The sequence below is a fragment of the Sturnus vulgaris genome, unplaced genomic scaffold, assembly GCF_052056855.1.
Source record: "Sturnus vulgaris isolate bStuVul1 unplaced genomic scaffold, bStuVul1.hap1 Scaffold_198, whole genome shotgun sequence".
NCBI lineage: Eukaryota > Metazoa > Chordata > Aves > Passeriformes > Sturnidae > Sturnus > Sturnus vulgaris.
In genome coordinates, this window is record NW_028276185.1 from 130604 (window position 1) to 156489 (window position 25886).

Genomic DNA, 25886 nt, shown 5'->3' on the forward strand with positions numbered 1-25886 from the left:
CACCTGTGTCACCTCTGGGGTCACCTGAGGGTCCCCAATGTCACCTGCGGGGTCCTGGGGTCACTTTAAGGCCACCTGAGGAGGTCTGGGTGTCACCTGTGTCACCTGAGAGTCTCCAGTGTCACCTGTGTCACTTCTGGGGTCACCTGAGGGTTCCCCAATGTCACCTGGGGTCACCTCTGGGGTCACCTGTGTCACCTGTGTCACTTCTGGGGTCACCTGAGGGTTCCCCAATGTCACCTGGGGCACCTCCAGGGTCACCTGTGCAGGTTTTGGGGTCACCTGGGGGTCCCCAATGTCACCTGCGGGGTCCTGGGGTCACTTTAAGGCCACCTGGGGAGGTCTGGGTGTCACCTGTGTCATCTCTGGGGTCACTTTGAGGCCACCTGGGAGGGTCTGGGTGTCACCTGAGAGTCCCCAGTGTCACCTGGGTCACCTTTTGTCACCTGTGGGGTCACCTGAGGGTCCCCAGTGTCACCTGCAGGGTCCTGGGGTCACTTTGAGGCCACCTGGGGGGGATCTTGGTGTCACCTGTGTCACCTCCTGGGTCACCTGGCTGGGTTTTGGGGTCACCTGTGTCACCTGAGGGTTCCCAGTGTCACTCAGGTGGGTTTTGGGATCACCTGACAGTCGCGAATGTCACCTGTGTCACCTCTGGGATCACCTGGGGGGGTTTGGGGTCACCTGAGGGTCCCCAATGTCACCTGGGTGTCACTTTGGGGACACCCGGGTCACCTGTGCCACCTCCTGGGTCACTTGAGGGGATTTTGATGTCACCTGAAGGTCCCCAGTGTCACCTGGGGGGTCCCTGTGTCACCTGGGAGGGGTTGGCGTCACCTGTGTCACCTCCAGGGTCACCTGAGGGTCCCCAATGTCACCTGGGGGTCACCTGGGGGGGTCCCCGATGTCCCCAAGGTGTCCCCAACCCCCCCTTGGTGGCTCTGGCAGTGACAGCGTGGGAATGTCACCTGTTGGGGACACGGGGGGTGGCACTGGAAGGGGGTGGGGACACCGGGGGGTGGCACTTTGGGGACACGGGGGTGGTGGCACTTCGGGGACACAGTGACATTGGGGGTGGTGGCACCTTGGGGACACTTCGGGACAGGGTGACATCCACGGGTGGCACCTTGGGGACGCTGCAGGAGTGGTGGCACTTCAAGGACACAGCGACACTGCGGTGGTGGCACTTTGGGGACATTTTATTGGCAGGGTGACACCGGGGGTGGTGGCACCACGGGGACATGGTGACACTGCAGTGGCGACACTTTGGGGACACTTTTGGGGCGGTGGTGGCACCTCGGGGACGCCCTGGGGACATGGTGACATTCAGGGGTGGCACTGCAGGGCGGTGGCACCTCGGGGACACTTTGGGGACACGGTGACAGCAGAGTGGTGGCACCTCGGGGACACTTTATTGACACGGTGGCACTGCAGTGGTGGCACTCTGAGGACAATTCGGGGACATGATGGCACCTTGGGGACATTTCGGGGACACGATGACATCCGGGGGTGGCACCTTGGGGACAAGGTGACACCACTGCCAGGGGGTGGTGGCACCTTGGGGACATTTCGGGGACACTTTGGGGACATTTCGGACATGATGACATGCGGGGGTGGCACTTTGGGGACATTTCGGGGACACTTTGGGGACATTTCATGGACACGATGACATCCGGGGGTGGCACCTTGGGGACATTTCGGAGACATGATGACATCCGGGGGTGGCACTTTGGGGACCAGGTGACACTTCTGGGACACTGCCAGGGGGTGGTGGCACCTTGGGGACATTTCGGGGACACTTTGGGGACATTTCATGGACACGATGACATCCGGGGGTGGCACTTTGGGGACACTTTGGGGACACTTTGGGGACACGCTGACGCTGCAGTGGTGGCACTTTGGGGACATGCAAGGCCTGGTGGCACTTTGGTGGCACTTGGGGACACTTTGGTGTCACTGGGGGGTTGGTGGCACTTTGGGGACGTTTTTGGTGTCACTGGGGGGCGGCGGCGCTCAGGGACGCTTTGGGGACATTTGGGGACACTTTGGGGACATTTGGGGACGTCCTGGTGGCTCCGGCGCCGCCCTCGGGTTCACTCGGGGTCACCTGAGGGGACAAAGGGGACGGGGGGGGGGGGTGGCACCAGGACCCCAAAATTCGCCCCAAAAATTCACCTGGGACCCCCAAAATCCCCCAAAACCTCACCTGGGACACCCAAATCCCATCCAGGACCCCCCAAAATCCCCCAAATTCACCCCAAAATTCACCTGGGATCCCCCAAACCTCACCGGGAACCCTCCAAAATCTCCTCAGGGACCCCAAATTCCCCCCAAAATCCCCTGAATTCCCCATGGGAATCCCCAAAATCCCCCAAATCCCCCCTGGAACCCCCCAAATTCCCCCCAAATCTCACCTGGGATCCCCCAAACGCCCCAAACCCCCCCCCCAAATTTCATCTGGGACCCCCTAAAATCCCCCAGATCTCACCTGGGAGCTGCCCAAAGCCCCCAAAATCCCCCCCAGATCTCACCTGTGACCCCCAACATCCCCCCCAAATCCCCCCTGGGAACCCCAAATCCCCAAATCTCACCTGGGACCCCCCCAAACCCCCCAAAATCTCACCTGGGGCCCCCAAATCCCCCCCAAATCTCACTTGGGACACCCCAAACCCCCCAAAATCCCCCCCAAATCCCCCCGAATCTCACCTGGGATCCCCCAAAATCCCCCAAATCCCCCCTGGGAGCCCCAAAATCCCCCCCAAATCTCACGTGGGAGCCCCCAAATCCCCCCCAATTTCACCTGGGACCCCCAAAATCCCCCCCAAATCTCACGTGGGAGCCCCCAAATCCCCCCAAATTTCACCTGGGACCCCCCAAAATCTCCCCCAAATCTCACGTGGGAGCCCCCAAATCCCCCCAAATTTCACCTGGGACCCCCCAAAATCTCCCCCAAATCTCACCTGGGAGCCCCTGGCCAAGGCCCCCACGGTCCCCGGCAGCCTCGTGACCAAATCCAGAATTTCCGAGGGAATTTTGGCGACTCCGACGTCCCCGGAGCCGCCCACGAGCGTCACCCGGCGCGTCCCCAGCAGGGGCTGGGCCACGGCCTCGGCCACCTGCCAACCCAAATCCCCCAAATCAGCCCCAAAATCCGCCCCAAATCCCCCAAAATCAGCCCCAAAATCCGCCCCAAATCCCCCAAAATCAGCCCCAAAATCCGCCCCAAATCCCCCAAAATCAGCCCCAAAATCGGCCCCAAATCCCCAAAATCAGCCCCAAAATCGGCCCCAAATCCCCCAAATCAGCCCCAAAATCCGCCCCAAATCCCCCAAATCAGCCCCCAAATCCGCCCCAAATCCCCAAAATCCACCTCAAAATCACAAAATCAGCCCCAAAATCACAAAATCAGCCCCAAAATTAACCTCAAAATCCCAAAATCGGCCCCAAAATCCCAAATTCCAGCCCCAAAATCTCAAATTCCAGCCCCAAAATCTCAAATTCTGGTCCCAAAATCAGCCCCAAAATCCAAAAAATCAGCCCCCAAATCAGCCCTAAAATCGCAAAATCAGCTCCAAATCAGTCCCCAAAATCGGCCCCAAAATCAGTCCCAAAATCCCAAATCTCAGCCCCGAAATCCCAAAATCAGCCCCAAATTCCCAAACCCCACGAGCGTCACCCGGCGCGTCCCCAGCAGGGGCTGGGCCACGGCCTCGGCCACCTGCCAACCCAAATCCCCCAAATCAGCCCCAAAATCCGCCCCAAATCCCCAAAATCAGCCCCAAAATCTGCCCCAAATCCCCAAAATCCACCTCAAAATCACAAAATTAGCCCCAAAATCACAAAACCAGCCCCAAAATCGGCCCCAAATCCCCAAAATCAGCCCCAAAATTAACCTCAAAATCCCAAAATCGGCCCCAAAATCCCAAATTCCAGCCCCAAAATCTCAAATTCTGGTCCCAAAATCAGCCCCAAAATCCAAAAAATCAGCCCCCACATCAGCCCTAAAATCGCAAAATCAGCTCCAAATCAGTCCCCAAAATCAGTCCCAAAATCCCAAATCTCAGCCCTGAAATCCCAAAATCAGCCCCAAATTCCCAAAATCCACCTCAAAATCACAAAATCAGCCCCAAAATCCCAAAATCAGCCCCAAATTCCCAAACCCCACGAGCGTCACCCGGCGCGTCCCCAGCAGGGGCTGGGCCACGGCCTCGGCCACCTGCCAACCCAAATCCCCCAAATCAGCCCCAAAATCCGCCCCAAATCCCCAAAATCAGCTCCAAAATCCCCAAAATCAGCCCCAAAATTGGCCCCAAATCCCCCATATTCACCTCAAAATCCCAAATCCCAGCCCCAAAATCGGCCCCAAATCCCCAAAATCCACCTCAAAATCACAAAATCAGCCCCAAAATCCCAAATCCCAGACCCAAAATCCCAAAATCAGCTCCAAAATCCCAAATCCCAACCCCAAAATCAGCCCCAAAATCGGCCCCAAAATTCACCTCAAAATCACAAAATCGGCCCCAAATTCCCAAAATCAGCCCCAAAATCCATCCCAAAATCCCAAATCAGACCCAAAATCAGCCTCAAAATCGACCCCAAAATCAGCATCAAAATCGGCCCCAAAATTGGCTCCAAAATCAGCCCCAAAATCCCAAAATCATCCCCCCAAAAAAACCAGCTCTGAAATCCCAAATCCCAGCCCCAAAATTGGCCCCAAAATCAGCCAAAAATCGGCCCCAAACTCCACCCCCAATCACAAAAATCTGCCCCAAAATTGGCCCCAAATCCCCAGAACCAGCCCTGAAATCCCAAATCCCAGCCCCAAAAGCAGCCCCAAAATCCACTGAAATGGCCCCAAATCAGCCAAAAATCGGCCCCAAAATCCACCCCACATCCCCAGAATCAGCCCCAAAATCCCAAAATCAGCCCCAAAATCAGCCCCAAATCCCCAAAGTTCACCTCAAAATCCCAAATCCCGGCCCCAAAATCCCAAAATCAGCCCCAAAATCGGCCCCAAAAATCATAAAATCGGCCCCCAAATTCACCTCAAAATCCCAAAATCAGCCCCGAATCAGCCCTAAAATTGGCCTCAAATTCAGTCCTTAAATCCCAAATCCCAGCCCCAAAACTGGCCACAAAATCCCAAATCCCAGCCCCAAAATCAGCCCAAAATCAGCCAAAAATCGACCCCGAAATCAGCCCTGAAATCCCAAATCCCAGCCCCAAAATCCCAAATCCCAGCCCCAAAATCCCAAATCCCAGCCCCAAAATTGGCCCCAAAATCCCAAATCCCGGCCCCAAAATCCCAGATTCCACTCCAAAACTGGCCCCAAAATCAGCCCTGAAATCCCAAATCCGAGCTCCAAAACCAGCCCCAAAACCCACCCTGAAATGGCCCCAAAATCCACCCCAAATCCCCAAAATCAGCTCTGGAATCCCAAATCCCGGCCCCAAATCCCAGCCCCAAATCCCAGCCCCCAAAATCCCAAATCCCAGCCCCCAAAATCCCAAATCCCAGCCCCAAAATCCCAAATGCCCCCAAAGTCGCCTCTCAGTGACCCCAAAAACCTCCCCTGACTTTGGGGCTCCCCTCAGATCCCACCCAAGGACCCCAAAATTCCCCCAAAATTCCCCAGAGTGTCCCCAGAGTGTCCCCAGAGTGCCACCACTGTCCCTGATGTCCCCAATGTCCCAAATTCCCCTCAATGTCCCAAATGTCCCCAAATCCCCCCAAATGCCACCAATGTCCCCCAATGTCCCAAATCCCCCCCCAAGTGTCCCCAAATGTCCCCAATCCAATTTTCCTAAATTTTTTCTCCATGTCCCCAAATCCCCAAATGTCCCCAAAGTCCCCAAATGTCCCCAATCCCCCAAGGTCCCCAATATTTCTCAATGTCCCCAAATGTCCCCAATCCCATTTCCCATTTTTCCCCTTTTTCCTCCATTTTTTTCTCAATGTCCCCAAACGTCCCCAATGTCCCCAAAATCCCCAAATGACCCAAATGTCCCCAATGTCCCCCAGTGTCCCCAATGTCCCCAACTCCCCCAATCTCCCAATGTCCCAAATGTCCCCAAATGTCCCCAATCCCATTTCCCATTTTTTTTCCATTTTCCCTCCATTTTTTCTCAATGTCCCCAAAATCCCCAATCCCCCAAATGTCCCCAACCCCCACTGTCCCCAATGTCCCCTCAATCTCCCAAATGTCCCCAATCCCCCCAATGTCCCTAAATCCCCTTGATGTCCCCAAATGTCCACAATCCCCCAAGGTCCCCAATATTTCTCAATGTCCCCAAATGTCCCCAATCCCATTTCCCATTTTTTTCCCTTTTCCCTCCATTTTTTTCTCAATGTCCCCAAACGTCCCCAACCCCCACTGTCCCCAGATGTCCCCTCAGTGTCCCCAAATGTCCCCAAATGTCCACAATCCCCCAAGGTCCCCAATATCTCTCAATGTCCCCAATGTCCCCACTGTCCCCAAATGTCCCCAATCCCATTTTCCCCAATTTTTCCCCTTTTCCCTCCATTTTTTCTCAATGTCCCCAAACGACCCCAACTCCCACTGTCCCCTCAATGTCCCCAGATGTCCCCAGATGTCCCCAAATGTCCTCAAATGTCCCCAATGTCCCCAATCCCCTCAATGTCCCCCAATGTCCTCAAAATCCCCAAATGTCCCCAATCCCCTCAATGTTTCCAATGCCCCCAAATGTCCCCAATGTCCCAAATGTCCCCAATGTCCCCAACTCCCCCAATATCCCAAATGTCCCCAAATGTCCCCAATCCTCCCAATGTCCCAAATGTCCCCAAATGTCCCCAATCCAATTTCCCATTTTTTTCCCTTTTCCCTCCATTTTTTTCTCAATGTCCCCAAACGACCCCAACTCCCAATGTCCCCAGATGTCCCCTCAATGTCCCCAAATGTCCCCAAATGTCCACAATCCCCCAAGATCCCCAATATCTCTCAATGTCCCCAATGTCCCCACTGTCCCCAAATGTCCCCAATCCCATTTTCCCCAATTTTTCCCCTTTTCCCTCCATTTTTTCTCAATGTCCCCAAACGACCCCAACTCCCACTGTCCCCAGATGTCCCCTCAATGTCCCCAAATGTCCCCAACCCCCCCAATCTCCCGGATGTCCCCAAATGTCCCCAATCCAATTTCCCATTTTTTTCCCTTTTCCCTCCATTTTTCTCAATGTCCCCAACGTCCCCAACCCCCACTGTCCCCAAATGTCCCCTCAATGTCCCCAAATGTCCCCAAATGTCCCCAAATGTCCACAATCCCCCAAGGTCCCCAATATCTCTCAATGTCCCCAACGTCCCCAATGTCCCCAGATGTCCCCTCAATGTCCCCAAATGTCCCCAATCCGCCCAAATTTCCCAAATGTCGCCAAATGTCCCCAATGTCCCCAATCCCCTCAATGTCCCCCAATGTCCTCAAAATCCCCAAATGTCCCCAATCCCCTCAATGTTTCCAATGCCCCCAAATGTCCCCAATGTCCCAAATGTCCCCAATGTCCCCAACTCCCCCAATATCCCAAATGTCCCCAAATGTCCCCAATCCTCCCAATGTCCCAAATGTCGCCAAATGTCCCCAATCCAATTTCCCATTTTTTCCCTTTTCCCTCCATTTTTTCTCAATGTCCCCAAACGTCCCCAACCCCCACTGTCCCCAATGTCCCCTCAATGTCCCCAAATGTCCCCAAATGTCCCCAGTGTCCCACCTGGGGCAGCCTCTGCAGCACCAGATCCACCACGGCCGCGTCCTGGAACTGCCCGAAGGCCTCGGCCTTGGCGGCCACCGCGGCGGCCTCGGCGCGAGCCCGGGCGGCAACGGCGGCGGCACGGGCGGCACCTGTCACCTGGAACCCAACAGTGACATTGGGGACACCGAAAATGGCACCGGGGACCTCAAAAATGGGATTGGGGACACCGAAAATGGGATTGGGGACACCAAAAATGGGACTGGGGACACCGAAAATGGCACCAGGGACCTCAAACATGGGATTGGGGACACCGAAAATGGGACTGGGGACACCAAAAATGGGATTGGGGACACCGAAAATGGCACCAGGGACCTCAAAAATGGGATTGGGGACACCAAAAATGGGACTGGGGACACCGAAAATGGCGTTGGGGACATCAAAGATGGGACCGGAGACCCCAAAAATGGGATTAGGAATGCCAGAAATGGGATTGGGGACACCAAAAATGGGATTGGGGACACCGAAAATGGCGTTGGGGACATCAAAGATGGGACCAGAGACCCCAGAAATGGGACCAGGGACCCCAAAAATGGGATTGGGGACACCAGAAATGGGATTGGGGACACCAAAAATGGCACCAGGGACCCCAAAAATGGGACTGGGGACACTGAAAATGGGATTGGGGACACTGAAAATGGGATTGGGGACACCAAACATGGCACGGGTGGCACCTGTCATCTGGAACCCAAAAGTGACATTGGGGACACCGAAAATTGGATTTGGGACATCAAAAATGGGAGCAGAGACTCCAAAAATGGGATTTGGGACACCGAAAATGGCATTGGGGACACCAGAAATGGGATTGGGGACATCGAAAATGGGACTGGGAACATAAAAATTGGATTGGGGACGCCAATAATGGGATTGGGGACTCCAAAAACGGCATCAGGGACCCCAAAAATGGGACCAGAGACCCCAAAAATGGGATTGGGGACACTGAAAATGGGATTGGGGACACCGAAAATGGGATTGGGGACACCAAACATGGCATGGGTGGCACCTGTCACCTGGAACCCAAAAGTGACATTGGGGACACCGAAAATGAGATTGGGGACACCAAAAATGGCACCAGGGACCCCCAAAATGACACTGGAGACACCGAAAATGGGACCAGAGACCCCAAAAATGGGATTGGGGACATAAAAAATGGGATTGGGGACACCGAAAATGGCGTTGGGGACATCAAAGATGGGATGAGAGACCCCAAAAATGAGATTGGGAATGCCAGAAATGGGATTGGGGACACCAAAAATGGGATTGGGGACACCAAAAGCTGGGTCTTGAACCCAAAATTTTCATGATGGAGACAAGACACAAACGGGATTTGGGATCCCAGAAATGGGATTGGGGAACCTAAAAATGGGATTGGGGGGCCCCAAAAATCCCCCCAGGACCCCCAAACCCCACCCGGGACCCCCCAAACCCCACCTGGGACCCCCCGAACCCCACCTGGGACCCCCCAAACCTCACCTGGGACCCCCCAAAAACCCCCCAGGACCCCCCAAACCTCACCTGGGATGCCCCAAAATCCACCCAGGATCCCCCAAACCCCGCCTGGGACCCCCCAAACCCCACCCGGGACCCCCCAAAATCCCCCCAGGACCCCCCAAACCCCACCCGGGACCCCCCAAACCTCACCTGGGACCCCCGGACTCACCTTGAGGCTCTCGGCCTCGGCCTCAGCCTGCAGCAGCACCTCCGTCCTGTAGGGGGCGCCAAATCATTAATCTTAAAGGGGCAATGCTGCTCTTAAAAGGGCAATGGTGCAATACGAGTGGGCCCACGGGGGGGGGGGGTGGTGGTTTATTTGGTGTGGGCGTGGCTTCTCTTAAAAGGGATATGGCTTTACCCGAAGCAGTGGGACCCACCAGGGTGAGGGCGTGGCTTCTCCTTAAAGGGGCACCACTTCTCTTAAAGGGGCAATGGCTGGGTGTGGCATCTCCTTAAAAGGGCAATGGCTCGCTCCAAATGGAAATGGCTCCATTAAGTGGTGGGACCCACCATGGTAGGGGTGTGGTTTATTCTTAAAGGGGCAATACTTCTGTTAAAAGAGCAAGAGCTCCACCAAAACTGGTGGGACCCCCCCAAAACAGGGTCATTGTACCCTTAAAAGGGCAATGCCATCACCTAAGCTGGTGGGACCCCCCCAAAACAGCCCCATGGCTGATTGGGAGGGGCTGGGACTCCTTCTTAAAGGGGCAACGGCTTCACTTTTAAGGGTGGGACCCACCAGGGCTTCTCCTAGAAGGGATTACAGCTCTCTTAAAAGGGCAATGGCCCTACCAAAATGGTGGGACCCACCACGGCGAGGGTGTGGCTTCTCCTCAACAGTGTAACACTGCCCTTAAAGGGGCAATGGTCTCAGAGTGGTGGTCTCCACCATGGTGGCAATGTGGCTTCTCCTTAAAAGGGCAACACTTGCCTTCAAGGGGCAATGGGTGGGACCTCCCCCAAACTGGGGGAGGGCGTGGCTCCTTCTTAAAGGGACAATGACTTCACTTTTAGGGTGGAGCCCACCAGGTCTGTGACTCACTTTAAGGGGCGGGGCTTCTCTTAAAGGAGCAATGGTCTCAAACTGGTGGGACCCACAAATGGTCGAGTGCGGCTTCTTAAAAGGGCCATGACTCTACCCAGACTGGTGGGCCCCACAGGGAGGGTGTCGCTTCTCCTTAAAAGGGCAACATTTCTCTTCAAAGGGCAACGGTGGGACCCTCCCAAACCCGCCCAAAGGAGGGCGTGGCTCCTCCCCGGAGGGGCGTGGCCTCCCTTAAAGGGGCCGCGCCTCACCTGTGGGCCTCGGCCAGCCGCTCCAGCCGGTAGCGCTCGGCCTCGGCCGGTTTGCGCACGGTGGCCTCGAGCTCCTGGCGGCGCCGCCCGACCTCCTGCTCCTGCAGCTGCGCCCGCTGCGCCCGCTCCACCAGAGCCACCTCCCCCTGCTGCGCCGCGATGGCCTGCCGGGAACGGGCCGCCTGTGGGGACAGGACAGGGGACACTGGGGACACTGGGGACACTGGGACAGGGACAGAGCCACCTCCCCCTGCTGCGCCGCGATGGCCTGACGGGAACGGGCCACCTGTGGGGACAGGGGACACTGGGACAGGTGACAAGTGACACTGGGGACACTGGGACAGGTGACAAATCCATCAGTGGATATGGGACAGGTGACATTGGGGACATGGGACAGAGCCACCTCCCCCTGCTGCACCGCGATGGCCTGGTGGGAACGGGCCGCCTGTGGGGACAGGGGACACTGGGGACGTGGGACAGGTGACACTGGGAAGGGTGACAGGTGACACTGGGACAGGTGACAGGTGACAAAGCCACCTCCCCCTGCTGTGCCATGATGGCCTGGCGGGAACAGGCCACCTGTGGGGACATGGGACAGGTGACAAATCCATCAGTGGACATGGGACAGGTGACACTGGGGACATGAGACAGAGCCACCTCCCCCTGCTGTGCCATGATGGCCTGGCGGGAACGGGCCGCCTGTGGGGACAGGACAGGGGACACTGGGACAGGTGACACTGGGGACACAGGAGAGGTGACAAATCCATCAGTGGATACGGGACAGGTGACACTGGGGACATGAGACAGAGCCACCTCCCCCTGCTGTGCCGTGATGGCCTGGTGGGAACAGGCCGCCTGTGGGGACAGGTGACATTGGGGACACTGGGGACGTGGGACAGGTGACACTGGGAAGGGTGACAGGTGACAAAGCCACCTCCCCCTGCTGTGCCGTGATGGCCTGCCAGGAATGGGCCGCCTGTGGGGACAGGACAGGTGACACTGGGACAGGTGACACTGGGGACATAGGGACAGGTGACAAATCTATCAGGGGACAGGTGACACTGGGACAGGTGACATTGGGACAGGGATAGAGCCACCTCCCCCTGCTGCACTGCAATGGCCTGGCAGGAAAGGGCCACCTGTGGGGACAGGTGACAATGGGGACATGGGACAGGTAACAAATCCATCAGGGGAGGGGACATGGGACAAGTGACACCGGGGACACAGGGCAGGTGACAAATCCATTGGGGGAAGGACACGGGGACAGGTGAGAGCAGGGACATGTGACAAATCCATCAGGGGACACGGACAGGTGACAGTGGGGACACAGGGACAGGACAGGTGATGCCAGTGACACGGGACAGGTGACACTGAGGACAGGGGACAGGTGACAAATCCATTGGGGACACAGGACAGGTGACACCAAGGACAGGTGACACTGGGAACACACAGGTGACAGTAGGGACACGGGGACAGGTGATAGATCCATTAGGGAACATGGGACAGGTGACAAATCCAGCCGGGGAGGGACATGGGACAGGTGACACCAAGGACATGGGACAGGTGAAAGCAGGGACACAGGACAGGTGACAAATCCATCAGGTGACACGGGACAGGTGACACTGGAGACAGGTGACAAACCCATCAGGGGAGGGACACGGGGACAGGTGGCAGCAGGGACAAGGGAGAGGGGACAGCAAGGACACAGGGACAGGTGACAAATCCATCAGGGCACAGGTGACAGTGGGGACACAGGTGACACAGGCGACAAATCAGGGGAGGGCCTCAGGTGTCCTGGGGGTGTCTCAGGTGAGCCAGGTGAGCTCTCAGCCCCCATTCCTGTCCCCCCCCAGGTGTGTTACCTGTCCCAGGTGTGTCTCACCTGTCCCAGGTGTATTTACCTGTCCCAGCTCTCACCTGTCCCAGGTGTCTCTCTCACTTGTGCCAGGTGTGTTACCTATTCCAGGTGTGTATTTACCTGTCCCAGGTGTGTCCCAGGTATGTCTCACCTGTCCCAGCTGTGTCTCACCTGTCCCAGCTGTATTTACCTGTCCCGGGTGTGTCCCAGGTGTGTCTCTCACCTGTCCAGATGTGTCTCTACCTATCCAGATGTGTACTCTCTCCTGTCCCAGGTGTATTTATCTGTCCCAGGTGTGTATTTACTTGTCACAGGTGTGTCTCACCCGTCCCAGGTGTGTCCCAGGTGTCTTCCCTGTCCCAGGTGTGTATTTACCTGTCCCAGGTGTGTCTCACCTGTCCCAGATGTATTTCCCTGTTCCAGGTGTGTCTCACCTGTCCCAGGTGTATTTCCCTGTCCCAGGTGTGTCCCAGGTGTGTATTTCCCTGTCCCAGGTGCATTTACCTGTCCCAGGTGTGTTCTCTCACCTGTCCCAGGTGTGTCTAACGTGTCCCAGGTGTGTTCTCTCACCTGTCCCACGTGTGTCTAACGTGTCCCAGGTGTGTATTTCCCTGTCCCAGGTGTGTCTAACCTGTCCCAGGTGTGTTCCCTCACCTGTTCCAGGTGTGTATTTCCCTGTCCCAGGTGTGTCCCAGGTGTGTATTTACCTGTCCCAGGTGTGTCTCACCTGTCCCAGATGTATTTCCCTGTCCCAGGTGTGTCTCACCTGTCCCAGGTGTGTATTTCCCTGTCCCAGGTGTCTCCCCTGTCCCAGGTGTGTATTTACCTGTCCCAGGTGTATTTACCTGTCCCAGGTGTGTCTCACCTGTCCCAGGTGTACTTCCCTGTCCCAGGTGTGTCCCAGGTGTGTATTTCCCTGTCCCAGGTGCATTTACCTGTCCCAGGTGTGTATTTCCCTGTCCCAGGTGCATTTACCTGTCCCAGGTGTGTTCTCTCACCTGTCCCAGGTGTGTCTAACGTGTCCCAGGTGTGTTCTCTCACCTGTCCCACGTGTGTCTAACGTGTCCCAGGTGTGTATTTCCCTGTCCCAGGTGTGTCTAACCTGTCCCAGGTGTGTTCCCTCACCTGTTCCAGGTGTGTATTTCCCTGTCCCAGGTGTGTCCCAGGTGTGTATTTACCTGTCCCAGGTGTGTCTCACCTGTCCCAGGTGTCTCCCCTGTCCCAGGTGTGTATTTCCCTGTCCCAGGTGCATTTACCTGTCCCAGGTGTGTTCTCTCACCTGTCCCAGGTGTGTCTAACGTGTCCCAGGTGTGTTCCCTCACCTGTCCCAGGTGTGTCTAACGTGTCCTAGGTGTGTCTCACCTGTCCCAGGTGTGTATTTCCCTGTCCCAGGTGTGTCTCACCTGTCCCAGGTGTGTTCCCTCACCTGTCCAGGTGTGTTGTCTCACCTGTAACTGAAAGGCCAGCTCAGCCGTGGCCTTGCGGGCGCTCACGGCCCCGTCGCACTCGGCCTGGGCCACCTGGAAATCGCGCTGGGCTTGAGCCGTGGCCACCTCGGAGAGGAGCTGGGCCGAGAGCTGCTCCTGCCGGGCACGGGCCTCCTGCGGGGAACTGGGGTTACTGGGAGGGACTGGGATGGACTGGGATGGACTGGGAGGGAACTGGGCTGGACTGGGAGGGACTGGGAGGGACTAGGATGGACTGGGATGGAGCTGGGAGAGACTGGGATGGAATTGGGATGGACTGGGAGGGAACTGGGATGGACTGGGATGGACAGGGATGGACTGGGAGGGACTGGGATGGAACTGGGAGGGACTGGGAGGAAACTGGGATGGACAGGGATGGACTGGGAGGGACTGGGATGGAACTGGGAGGGACTGGGAGGGACTGGGAGGGAACTGGGATGGACTGGGATGGACTGGGAAGGACTGGGATGACTGGGAGGGACTGGGAGGGACTGGGAATGGGATAATGGGAACTGGGATGGACTGGGAGGGACTGGGATCAAATTGGGATGGACTGGGAGAGACTGGGGTTACTGAGATGAACTGTGAGGGACTGAAAATGGATAATGGGAACTGGGATAGACTGGGATGGACAAGGACGGAACTGGGTTATACTGGGATGAACTGGGATGGACTGGGATGAATTGGGTTATACTGGGTTCAACTGCTTTATACTGGGTTGTACAGGGTTATACTGGGATGAACTGGGTTATACTGGCTTATACTGGTTTATACTGGGATAAATTGGATTATACTGGATTGTACAGGGTTATACTGGGATGAACTGGGTTATACTGGTTTATACTGGGATGAACTGGGTTATACTGGACTGTACAGGGTTATACTGGGATGAACTGGGTTATACTGGGATGAACTGGGTTATATTGGGGTATACTGAGTTATACTGGGATGAATTGGGTTATACTGGGTTATACTGGTTTATACTGGGATGAATTGGATTATACTGGATTGTACAGGGTTATACTGGGATGAACTGGGTTATACTGGTTTATACTGGGATGAACTGGGTTATACTGGGCTATACTGGGTTATACTGGGATGAATTGGGTTATACTGGGATGAACTGGGTTATATTGGGGTATACTGGGTTATACTGGGATGAATTGGGTTATACTGGATTGTACAGGGTTATACTGGGATGAACTGGGCTATACTGGGTTATACTGGGATGAACTGGGTTATACTGGGATGAACTGGGTTATACTGGGCTATACTGGTTTATACTGGTCCAGACTCACCTTGATCCCCGCGTCCCGTTTGGCCTCGGCCTCCCCGACGCGGGCGTCGCGCTGCACCTGAGCCGTGCGGCCCTTCCCGAGGGAGCGCAGGTAATCCTGGACAGCACAGCTGGCTGTCACCTGGCTGTCACCTGGGTGTGCCAGGTGTGCCCAGGTGTGTCCCAGATGTACCCAGCTGTGCCCAGGGGCGTGCCTAGGTTTCCCCAGGTGTCTCCCCAGGTGTGTCCCAGGTGCCCCCAACTGTGCCAAGGTGTTTCCAGGTGTGTCCCCAGGTGTGCTCACCTGTTCGTCGTGCACGTCCTTGAGCGTGTAGCTCACCACTGATATCCCCATGTTCACCAGGTGTGCCCAGGTGCCCTCAGGTGTGTCCTCAGGTGTGTCCCCAGGTGTGCCCAGGTGTGTTCCCAGCTGTGCCCAGGTGTGTCCCCAGATGTCCCCAGCTGTGCCCAAGTGTCCCCAGGTGTGTCCCCAGCTGTGCCCAGGTATTTCCAGGTGTCCCCAGGTGTGTCCAGCTGTCCCCAGGTGTTTCCAGGTGTGTCCAGGTGTGTCCCCAGGTGTCCCCCCAGGTGTCCCCAGGTGTTTCCAGGTGTCCCCAGCTGTCCCCAGGTGTGTCCCGAGCTGTGCCCAGCTGTCCCCAGGTGTGCTCACCTTTTCATCATGCACGTCCTTGAGCATGTAGCTCACCACTGATAATCCCCATGTTCACCAGGTGCCCACAGGTGTGCCCAGCTGCCCCCAGGTGTCCCCAGGTGTGTCCCCAGGTGTTCCCAGCTGTGCCCAGGTGTCCCCAGGTGTGCCCCCAGATGTCCCCAGGTGTCCCCAGCTGTGCCCAGGTGTCCCCAGGTGTGCTCACCTGCTCGTCATGCACGTCCTTCAGGGTGTAGCTCACCACTGATATCCCCATGTTCACCAGGTCGGACGAGGCCACGCGGAAAACCTGATCCGAGAACTTCTGCCGGTCCTTGTAGATCTCCTGGGCGGGGCCGGGGCGGGGCTTAGCTGGGCGGGGCTTAGGGGGGTGGGGGGTGGATTGGGCAGGGCTCAAAGGGGCGGGGCTTAGCGGGGTAAGGCTCAAATAAGGTGGGATCTGGTGAGGCAGGGGCGGGGCTTAATGGGCAGGGTTTAGCTGGGCAGGGCCTGAGGGGTGAGGTTTAAATTGAGCGGGGCTTAGCGGGGTGCAGCTCAAAGGGGTGGGGTTTAGAGGGGTCAGGCTGAAATAGGGCGGGGCTTAGCTGGGCAGGGCCTGAGGGGTGGGGCTTAAGTTGGGCGGGGCTTGGTGGGGTGAGGCTCGAAGGGCCAGGATTAGAAGAGTCACCCTCAAATAGGGCAGGGCTTAGCTGGGCGGGGCCTGAGGAGTGGGGTTTGAATTGGGCGGGGCTTAGTGGGGAAGGGTTTAGCTGGGTGGGGCCGAAGGTGCGCGGTTTAAATTGAGCGAGGCTTAGAGAGGTCAGACTCAAACAGAGTGGGGCTTAGAAGGGTCAGGCTCAAATATGGCAGAGCTTAGCTGGGCAGGGCCTGAGGGGTGGGGTTTAATAGGGCAGGGCTTAGTGGGGCTGGGCCTGAGGGGTGAGGTTTTAACTGGGTGGGGCTTAGTAGAGTAGGGCTCAACAGGGCAGGGCTTAGAGAGGTAAGGCTCAAATAGGGTGAGGCTCAGCTGAGGCCTGAGAGATGAAGGTTAAATTGAGTGGGGCTTAGTGGGGCGGCTTTGATCCTGGGGGTGGGGCTTAGATCCTGGGGGTGGGGCTTAAGTAAATCAGGCTTAGGGTGGGTGTGGCTTGAGAGAAGTGGGCGTGGCTTTGGGGACCAGGTGAACACAGGTGGCTGCGCCTTTGGGGGCGTGGCTTGAACAAAGGGGTTGAGTCAGGGCTTGATCCTGGGGCCACAGCTTGGTTCTGGGGGTGTGGCTTAAGCAGAGTTGGGTCAGGCTTAAGGTGTGGCTTGAGCCAAGTGGTCATGGCCTGATTCAGTGGGCGTGGCTTTGGGGAGCGGGTGGTGCCAGGTGGGTGTGGTTTTATCGGTGGGCGTGGCTTTGATCCTGGGTGTGGCTTGGTTCTGGAGACGTGGCTTAACCAGACCAGGCGTAAGTTGGGTGTGGCTTGAACCAAATGGGTGTGGCTTTGGGAAAGTGGGTGGGGACAGGTGGGCGTGGCTTTGTTTGGGGTGTGGCCAAACCCAAGGCGTGTCGCTAAGGGGGCGTGGCTTTGCTCCAGTGGGCGTGGCTTGGGGAGTGGGTGGGGCCTTAAAAAGGGGTGGGGTCACTCAGCGTAGGGGGCGTGGTTTGATTTAAAGGGGGTGTGGCTTTAAAAAAGGGTGTGGCCAGGTGTGCATGGCCTGAGATGAGGGGCGGGGTCAGGATAAAGTCAGGGGGAGTGGCTTTATTGGGGTGGGCGTGGCCTTTACAAAATGGCATCCATCACCTTAGGGGGTGTGGCTTTACCACTGGGCGTGGTCTCTAGGGTGTGGCTATTAAAGGGGTGAAACGGGGAGCAGTTTCTTAAAGGGCCACACCCCATCCTAAGGGGGGGGGGGTGTCGTTCCCGGTGGGCGTGGCCACCTTGGGGGCGTGGCTTGCAGGTAGAGCTGGGATTTCTTAAAGGAGCCACATCCTGTTCCATATGCGGGGTGGTTGGTTGGATCTAGAGTGGGTGTGGCTATCGCAGGAGGGGCGTGGCTTCCAAGCAGAGCTGGGATTTCTTAAAGGGACCACGTCCCATTCCAAGTGGAGTAGAAATTGTTGGATCCAGAGTGGGTGTGGCTATCCAGGGAGGGGCGTGGCTTGCCCGAAGTGGGCGTGGCTCCCCCCCCCCCCAGCCCCACCTCCACGGTCATGTGAGCCATGATGGCGCGCTGGTGGCCCTCCAGCGTCTCCAGGGCGATCTGGCCGATCTCGCTCTCCGACTTGCCCAGGAACATCTGGCAGGCGGCCGCCAGCATCTCCTTGTTCTGCCCCTGGATCTTCACCTGCGGGGGGGGGAGGGGCTGTGATCACCTGGGAACCCCCCCCCCAACCACACCTGACACCCCCCAAAATGGCTGCGGCCCCTTTAAGGGGGTAGCCGTGGCGTTGCCGTTTTAAGAGGTTGGTTGCTCAGTAAAGGGGGGGGGGACCACCAGGGCAGTGCCCTTTTAAGGTGTCACATCCTCTTGGAGGGGGTTTGGGGGGGTTCCCACCACCCCCAGGAACCCCCCCCAAAAATGGGCGTGGCCCCTTTAAGGGGGCAACCGTGGCATTGCCCTTTTAAGAATCAAGTTGCTTGCTAAGGTGGGGACCACCAGGGCAGAGCCCTTTTAAGACAATTTCGGGGGATTTTCGGGGGGGGGTCCCCACCCATTTTTTTCGATGATCCCACCCCTCTTAAAGGGACCCCCACACCAAAAATTCCTTCTAAGGGGATTTGGGGGTCCCCACCACCCCCAGCCCCTTTAAGGATTGGGGTTGGGCCCCTTTAAGAGGGATTTAGGGACACCCCCACACCACAAACCCCTTTTGGGGTTTTTAAGGGATTTTTAAGAGGTTTTAGGGTTTTTAAAGGGTTTTTAATGGGGTTCAAAGGGTTTCTTTAAAAAGGGGGTTTGGAGAGTTTTGAAGGGTTTTTTTTAAGGGTTCCTTATGGGGTTTTAAGGACATTTTAAAGGGTTTTAAAAGGATTTTTAAAGGTTTTTAAGGGTGTCTAAAGGGGTATTTTTTAAACTTTTTTAAAAGGGTTTTTTAAAAGTTTTTGAAGAGTTTTTAAAGAGTTTTTAAAGGGTTTTAGATGTTTTTTATAGGTTTTTAATGGGATCTTAAGGTTTTTTTAAAAAGCTTTTAAAAGGTTTTAAAGTTTTTTAAAAAGGGTTTTTAGGTGTTTTAAAGGTTTTTTTTAAAGGGTTTTAAAGGGGGTTTTTAGGTTCTTAAAGGGTTTTAAAGATTTTTTTGTAAGAAGTTTTCAAGGTTTTTTAAAAAGGTTTTTGGAAGGGTTTTTAAACGGTTTTGAAGGATTTTTAAAGGATTTTTAATGGGGTTTTAAGGGTTTTTTTTAAAGGGTTTTTCAATGTTTTGCCCACCTTAAAGATTTTTTTGGGGTCTCCACCACTCCAAGCCCATTTTTAGGGTGATTCACCCCCCACCCCCATCACATTTAGGGGATTTGGGGATCCCCAAAATTTCGAGCTCCTTTTAAGGGATTCCCCAACCCTTTTAAAGAAGGTTGTTACCCTTTTAAATGATCCCGGTGGGCCCCACCAATCCAAACCCCCTTAAAAGGGCTCCCCCCTGCCCCTCTGCGTTGTTTGTGCCTCCCGCTGCCATTGCCGCTTTAAGAACGGCCTCAGATGGGCCCCACCACGACCTCCCTTAAAAGGGCAACGCCACCACGGTTGGATGGGGCAGGGGAGCCCTGGGGGGGGGGGTTTGGGGGAATTTTGGGGGTGTCAGGGGGGAATTTGGGGGTCCCGAAGCATTTTTGGGAGGTTCCAACGAGATTTTGGAGGTTCTGAGTGGATTTTTGGGGTACCCTGTGTGAGATATTGGGGAAAAATTTGGGGGGGTCCGGGAGAATTTTGGGGGTTCTGAGCGGGGTTTTGGGGTCCCGAGGAAGTTTTGGGGGAACCCATGGGGGATATTTGGGGGTCCCAGGGGAATTTTGGGGGATTTCTTGAGAGATTTTGGGGGTTCTGAGTGGATTTTGGGGGTTCTGAGTGGGGTTTTGGGGGTCCCAGGGGGTTTGGGGGTCCCGGAAGGGTTGGGGGAATTTTTGGGGGTTCTGATGGGAGATTTTTTGGGGGGAATTTGGGGGGTTCAGGAGGGGAATTTGGGAAGGATTTTTGGGGGGGTTCTGATGGGTGATTTTGGGGGGATTTTGGGGGGTTCAGGAGGGGATTTTTGGTGAGTTCAGGAGAGGAATATGGGGAGGATTTTGGGGGGGTTCCGATGGGATATTTTGGGGGGGATTTTGGAGGGTTCAGAAGATGATTTTAAGGGATTTTGGGGTGAATTTTGGGGTATTTTTAGGGGTTCAAGAGGGGATTTTGGGGTGAATTTTGGGTGATTCTGGGGGGATTTTGGGGGGTTCTGATAGGGGATCTTGGGGTGATTTTTGGGGTATTTTTAGGGGTTCAAGAGGGGATTTTGGGGGAGATTTTTGGGGGGTTCAGAGGGAATTTTGAGGAGGATTTTGGGGTGAATTTTGGGTGATTCTGGGGGGATTTTGAGGGGTTCTGATAGGGGATCTTGGGGTGATTTTTGGGGTATTTTTAGGGTGTTCAGGAGGATGTTTTGGGGAAGATTTTTGGGGGTTCAGAGGGGATTTTGAGGAGGATTTTGTGGGAGTTTGGGGGGTTCTGATAGGGCATCTTGGGGTGAATTTTGGAGTATTTTTAGGGTGTTCAGGAGGGTATTTTGGGGGAGATTTTGGGGGGTTCAGAGGGGATTTTGAGGAGGATTTTGGGGTGATTTTTGGGGTAATTTTAGGGGTTCAAGAGGGTATTTTGGGGGAGATTTTTGGGGGTTCAGAGGGGATTTTGAGGAGGATTTAGAGGGGATTTTGGGGTGATTTTTGGGGTAATTTTAGGGGTTCAAGAGGGGATTTTGGGGGAGATTTTGGGGGGTTCAGAGGGGGATTTTGAGGAGGATTTTGGGGTGATTTTTGGAGTATTTTTAGGGCTTCAAGGGGGTATTTTGGGGGAGATTTTGGGGGGTTCAGAGGGGGATTTTGAGGAGGATTTTGAGGAGGATTTTGGGGGGATTCTGGGGTGATTTTTGGGGTGATTTTTGGGGTGATTTTTGGGGTATTTTTAGGGTGTTCAGGATGGGATTTTTGGGGTGATTTTGGGGTACCTGTGCGATGCCAGTGACCGAGATGGGCACCCCGTGCCGGGTATAAACCTTCTCACTGCGCACCGGCAGCGTCAGCGTGTTCAGGGAGATCCTGGGGGCACCGGGGGAGGCGGGGGGGGTCACCCCAAATCTGGGGGGACCCCTCAGAACCCCAAAAATCCCCCCCCCAGGTTCCCTCCTCACCTCTGGATCTGCTGCAGGCAGGGGATCACAAACACCCGGCCCCCGGCCACCATCACCGGGGGGCTGCGGCAGAAACCTGGGGGGCACAGAGAGCTGGGGGGGACCCCAAAATCCTCCCCAAAATCCCCCCAAAAATCCCCTCCTGAACCCCCCAAAATCCCCTCCAAAATGTCCCATCAGAACCCCCAAAAATTCCCTCCTGAACCCCCAAACACCCCCCAAAATCGCTCATCAGAAGCCCCAAAATCTCCTCCTGAACACCCCAAAATCGCCCCCAAAATCTCCCATCAGAATCCCCCAAAATCCCTCCCAAATCCTTTCCCGAACCACCAAAAATCCCTCCCAAAATCACCCAAAAATCCCCTCCTGAACCCCCAAAAATCCCCCCAAAATCCCTTCACTGAACCCCCAAAATCCCCCCAAAATCTCCCATCAGAATCACCCAAAATTCCCTCCTGATCAGCCAAAAATCCCACCCAAAATCCAATCCAGAATTCCCTAAAAATCCCCCCAAATCCCCTCCTGATGCCTCAAAAATCCCCCCAAACTCCCTCCTGAACCCCTCAGAACCCCAAAATCCCTTTCTGAATCCCCCCAAAAATCCTTCCAAAATCCCCCATCAGAACCACAAAAAAAAACCCCAAAAAATCCTCTCCTGAATTCACAAAATCCCTCCAAAATCCCCTTCTGACCCCCCAAAATTCCCTCCTGATCTCCCCAAAAAATAGCTCCCAAAATCACCGAAAACCCCCCTCCTGAACTCCCCAAAATCCCCCCACGATCCTTTCCTGAACTCCCAAAAATCCCCTCCTGAACACCCCAAAATTCTCTCAAAATTCCCCCAAAATCCCCTCCTGAACACCCCAAAATTCTCCCCAAATTCCCCCCAAATTCTCCCATGGGAACGCCCCAAAATCCCCTCCTTAGCACCCCAAGATCCCCTGTCAGAACCCCCAAAAATCTCTCCAAAATCTCCCATCAGAACCCCCAAAAATTCCCCCAAAATCCCCTCCTGAGCCCCCCAAAAAGACCCGAAAATCCTGGGGGGGACCCCAAAACTCCGGAGGGGAACAGGGGGGTCCCAGGTGTTTTTGGGGGGATTTTGGAGATTCCTGGGAATTTGGGGGGATCTGGGGAGGGGATTCTCGGGAATTCTGGGGGATATTTTTGGGGGTTCCCGGGAGTTTTTGGGGGTTCCGGGGATTTTTTGGGACCCCCCGAACTCACCCGACACCACCATGGCCTCGTTGGGGCCGCAGGTGAAGAACATGGCGGGGGGAGACCCGGGGACCGATCGGGATCGATCGGAGCCGATCGGGATCAATCGGGATCGATCGGAGCCGATCGGGATCAATCGGGATCGATCGGAGCCGATCGGGATCAATCGCCAACAGCGACCGCCGCCCCGATCCCGGCACCCCCCGCGCTCGCCACTTCCGCATTAGCGCGGTGACGCCACTGCAAACGTCACTTCCCATTGGCTGCCGCTCCACGGGCGGGAAGGAGAGGTCTATTCTGCCTGGCAACGAGAGACGTCAGTGATCTACGGGATTTCTATTGGCTGTGCTAAATTATCTTTGGGAAATGAAAAATTTCAGTAACGGATGAAGCGGGAGGCGAGGGGAGTGACGGGGTCTGGGGAGATCCCGGCCATGGCCGTGTCGTGGTCATCTCAAGGTCACCTCATGATCAGCTCATGGTCATCTCAAGGTCTGGACTGTGTCATGGTCATTGCATGGTCACGGTCATCTCATGATCATTTCATGGTCACTTCATGGCCATCTCATGGACACAATCACATCATGGTCATGTCACAGTAGTGGCTGTGCCACAGTCATGGTTATTCCATGGTCATCTCATCGTAATGATCATCTCATGGCCTTGATCAACACACGGCCATGGTTGTGGTCATCTCAAGGTCATCACATGGTCACAATCATCTCATGGACATGTCATGGGCATCTCATTGTTACCTCGTGATCGTCTCATGGACACAATCACATCATGGTCATCTCACAGCTGTGGTCGTGTCATGGTCATGGTTGTCCCTTGATGAGCTCATGGTCAGAATCATGTCATGACCTTGATCATTCCATGGCTGTGGTTGTATGATGGTCCCAGTCACGGTCATCTCATGGCCCACATGGCCATGGTTGCCTTGTGGTCATGTCTGGGTCACAATCACCTCATGCTCATGGTCATCTCATGGTCAGCATCATGCTATGCTCATGGTCATGCCGTGGTCATTTCTTGGCTACCATACTTCTTGCCCATTTTCATCTCACAGTTGTCATCATGTCATGGTCACAGTCATGGACATTTCTTGATCACCTCATGGCCACGGCTGTGCCATGGTCATCTCATGGTCACCACATGATCCTGGGCACCACATGGCTTTGTCATTGTCCTCTCATGGTCACAGTCCTCTCATGGTCATGGCCGTCTCTTGGTCATCTCTTGGTCTCTAATACCTCATGCCCATCTTACAGTCAAAGTCCTGTCATTATCACAGCCATGGTAATTTCCTCATCTCCATCATCTCATGCCCATGGTCAACTCACCTAATGGTCATCTCATGGTCACCTCATGGTCACCTCATGGTCATAATCATCTCCTTGTCATCATCATCTCTTGGTCATGGTGTCCTGGGGTACAATGCAAAAATGTGTATTCTATCACCATCTCTTAAAATGTGGGAGGGGTGGTGATCCTTATCTCTGTGGGAGATATCCTCTGCTGATGTGCCATCTGATAAGATGGGGGGATGATCATCGTTATCTATTCACAACCCATCCTTCCTCCAGAAGATATATTCCGTTAATGGGCCATTAAGTCCTATTGTGTGACTGATAAGATTACATCACCCCATTGGGAGATGCCCCAACCAGGGGCAGGAGCCAAGCCTTTCCTACCTAGATAAAAAACTGGGGTTTGGGACCCGAGGGCAGACCTTTCTACTGGATCCCAGAGGAAAGTCGGACCTTTTTCCACATCATCGCTGGATCTTCGGAGGAAAACTGCACCTTCTACAGGAGCACTGCTTCAACAGAACCACATCCGTCATCCAGGAGGACTGCAGCCACCATTTATAGGGACTGCTACCAACACCCTGACTGACAGGGTGTCAGGTTGTATTTCTGACTGTGTTGGTGGTTGTTTCTTTTATATTATTGCATGTATTTTATTTTTTTCTCTTTTCTCCTATTAAATTGTATTACTGACTTGGAGTCTCGCACTGGTTTTACTTTCAAACCAACACATTAATTGGCGCCCAACGTGGGGCACGAAGGGTACTGAGGAAAGTCAGTATTACAATTTTGTTTTCACCATGATTCTCAACATGCTTACATGGGTTTTATATCTTGCTCTCTATATTTTTCCACACATGGGGAACTATCTGCCAGCTGTAATGCTCCTGTGTAGACCAGGATATGGTATAATAATTGCTTTACTGGCCTATTATGTCTACTGCATGATAACCTCTGAGGCAATGAACATAATCCGGAATATATACTCGACTTTGTTTGCTTGTCCTAGTCTAGGTTGCTACATCCGGGGTTTTAACAATCACACCCAGCCCTTGAGGGGAGGGGTAAAGGATGATTTCTTCCAATCTTTCCGGCCTGATACAGTAGTTTTTGGAAATGTTGAGTTCCCGCTGGATGCTAAGGACAGCATAATATTGTTGTTAGTTCTGCTTTGTCTCCTCTGCACAGCCTTTACAGCCTACAACATGCTTAGAAACAGAACACTACATGGCGTATTGATGCGTATTCTTGAGGAAGAGGAAAAAAGAAACAAATCAACTTCGTCCACGACTGCACAGAATGTCACAAAGAGGAGAAGAACCAAACAAAAAGCAACAGTGTCCGTGTCTATGCAGACTGCCACAGAGGAGAAAAAAGACAGAAGCACCATCAGCATCTCCGCACAAACCATCACTGAGCCAGAACAGCCTAGACCAGTAGCAGTTGCGCCCGTTCAGAAGAAGAAATCAAAGAGCAAATCAGTTCGCATAGTGACTGACGAGGACGTGGCAGGACCTTCGCACCCAGCAGAAGTGACAGAGCCAGAAATCATCACTCGCTCTCTATCCCTGGGTGAGCTGCGTGACCTGCGGAGGGAATTCACCCGCCAGACAAATGAGTCCATCTTGACCTGGCTGCTCCGCATCTGGGACGCTGCAGCCAATGACACCATTCTGGATGGATGTGAGGCCAGGCAACTGGGATCTCTGTCCCGGGATGTGGTCATTGACCAGGGGATTGGGAGAACCCAAGAAACTCTCAGCCTCTGGCGGCGACTGCTGACAAGTGTGAAGGACAGATACCTTTGTAAAGAAGATCTTCAGGTGCACCAAGGAAAATGGAGCACAATAGAACAAGGTATCCGATGCCTGAGGGAATTGGCCGTGCTGGAGATCATTTTCTCAGAAGATGAGAGATTTCCTAAGAGCCCAGACTGTGTCCGGTGCACGTCACAGATGTGGTTGAGATTTGCACGACTTGGACCAGAGATGTATTCCCGTTACCTGGCAACGCTGCAGTGGAGGGAAGGTGAGGACATGGTAGGCGTCTTGGCCAATAAACTAAGAATTTATGAGGACACTGTCACAGCCCCATTTCGTACCCATGTCTCATCCGTGGAAACACGGCTGGTGGAGCAAGTCCGAAGCCTGATTGAAGAGGGCCATCAGAAACTAAAAAAAGAACTTAAG

At 54.6% G+C, this 25886-nt stretch overlaps 1 protein-coding gene across 15 annotated transcripts; it reads right to left on the reverse strand.

The window, feature by feature from the left end:
- Window positions 1–1178: 1178 nt before the first annotated feature.
- On the reverse strand, window positions 1179–22626 carry LOC148217862 (flotillin-1-like). Of its 15 annotated transcripts, none has more exons than XM_088158412.1 (13): window positions 22397–22626; window positions 21170–21245; window positions 17989–18132; window positions 16025–16144; window positions 15172–15267; window positions 13856–14008; window positions 10550–10731; window positions 9420–9465; window positions 7721–7858; window positions 2961–3116; window positions 1778–2107; window positions 1621–1685; window positions 1179–1473 (listed from the first exon to the last, which is right to left on the reverse strand). In XM_088158412.1, the coding sequence occupies exons 1-11, from the start codon at window positions 22609–22611 to the stop codon at window positions 1994–1996; spliced, it is 1440 nt and encodes a 479-aa protein (XP_088014538.1). In that variant the 5' UTR covers window positions 22612–22626; the 3' UTR covers window positions 1179–1473; window positions 1621–1685; window positions 1778–1993. The 15 variants fall into 15 exon arrangements, with proteins under 15 accessions (XP_088014538.1, XP_088014537.1, XP_088014535.1 ...); XM_088158411.1 differs by having other exon boundaries at window positions 1179–1516; XM_088158409.1 differs by having other exon boundaries at window positions 1179–1516; window positions 1558–1685.
- Window positions 22627–25886: the final 3260 nt, after the last annotated feature.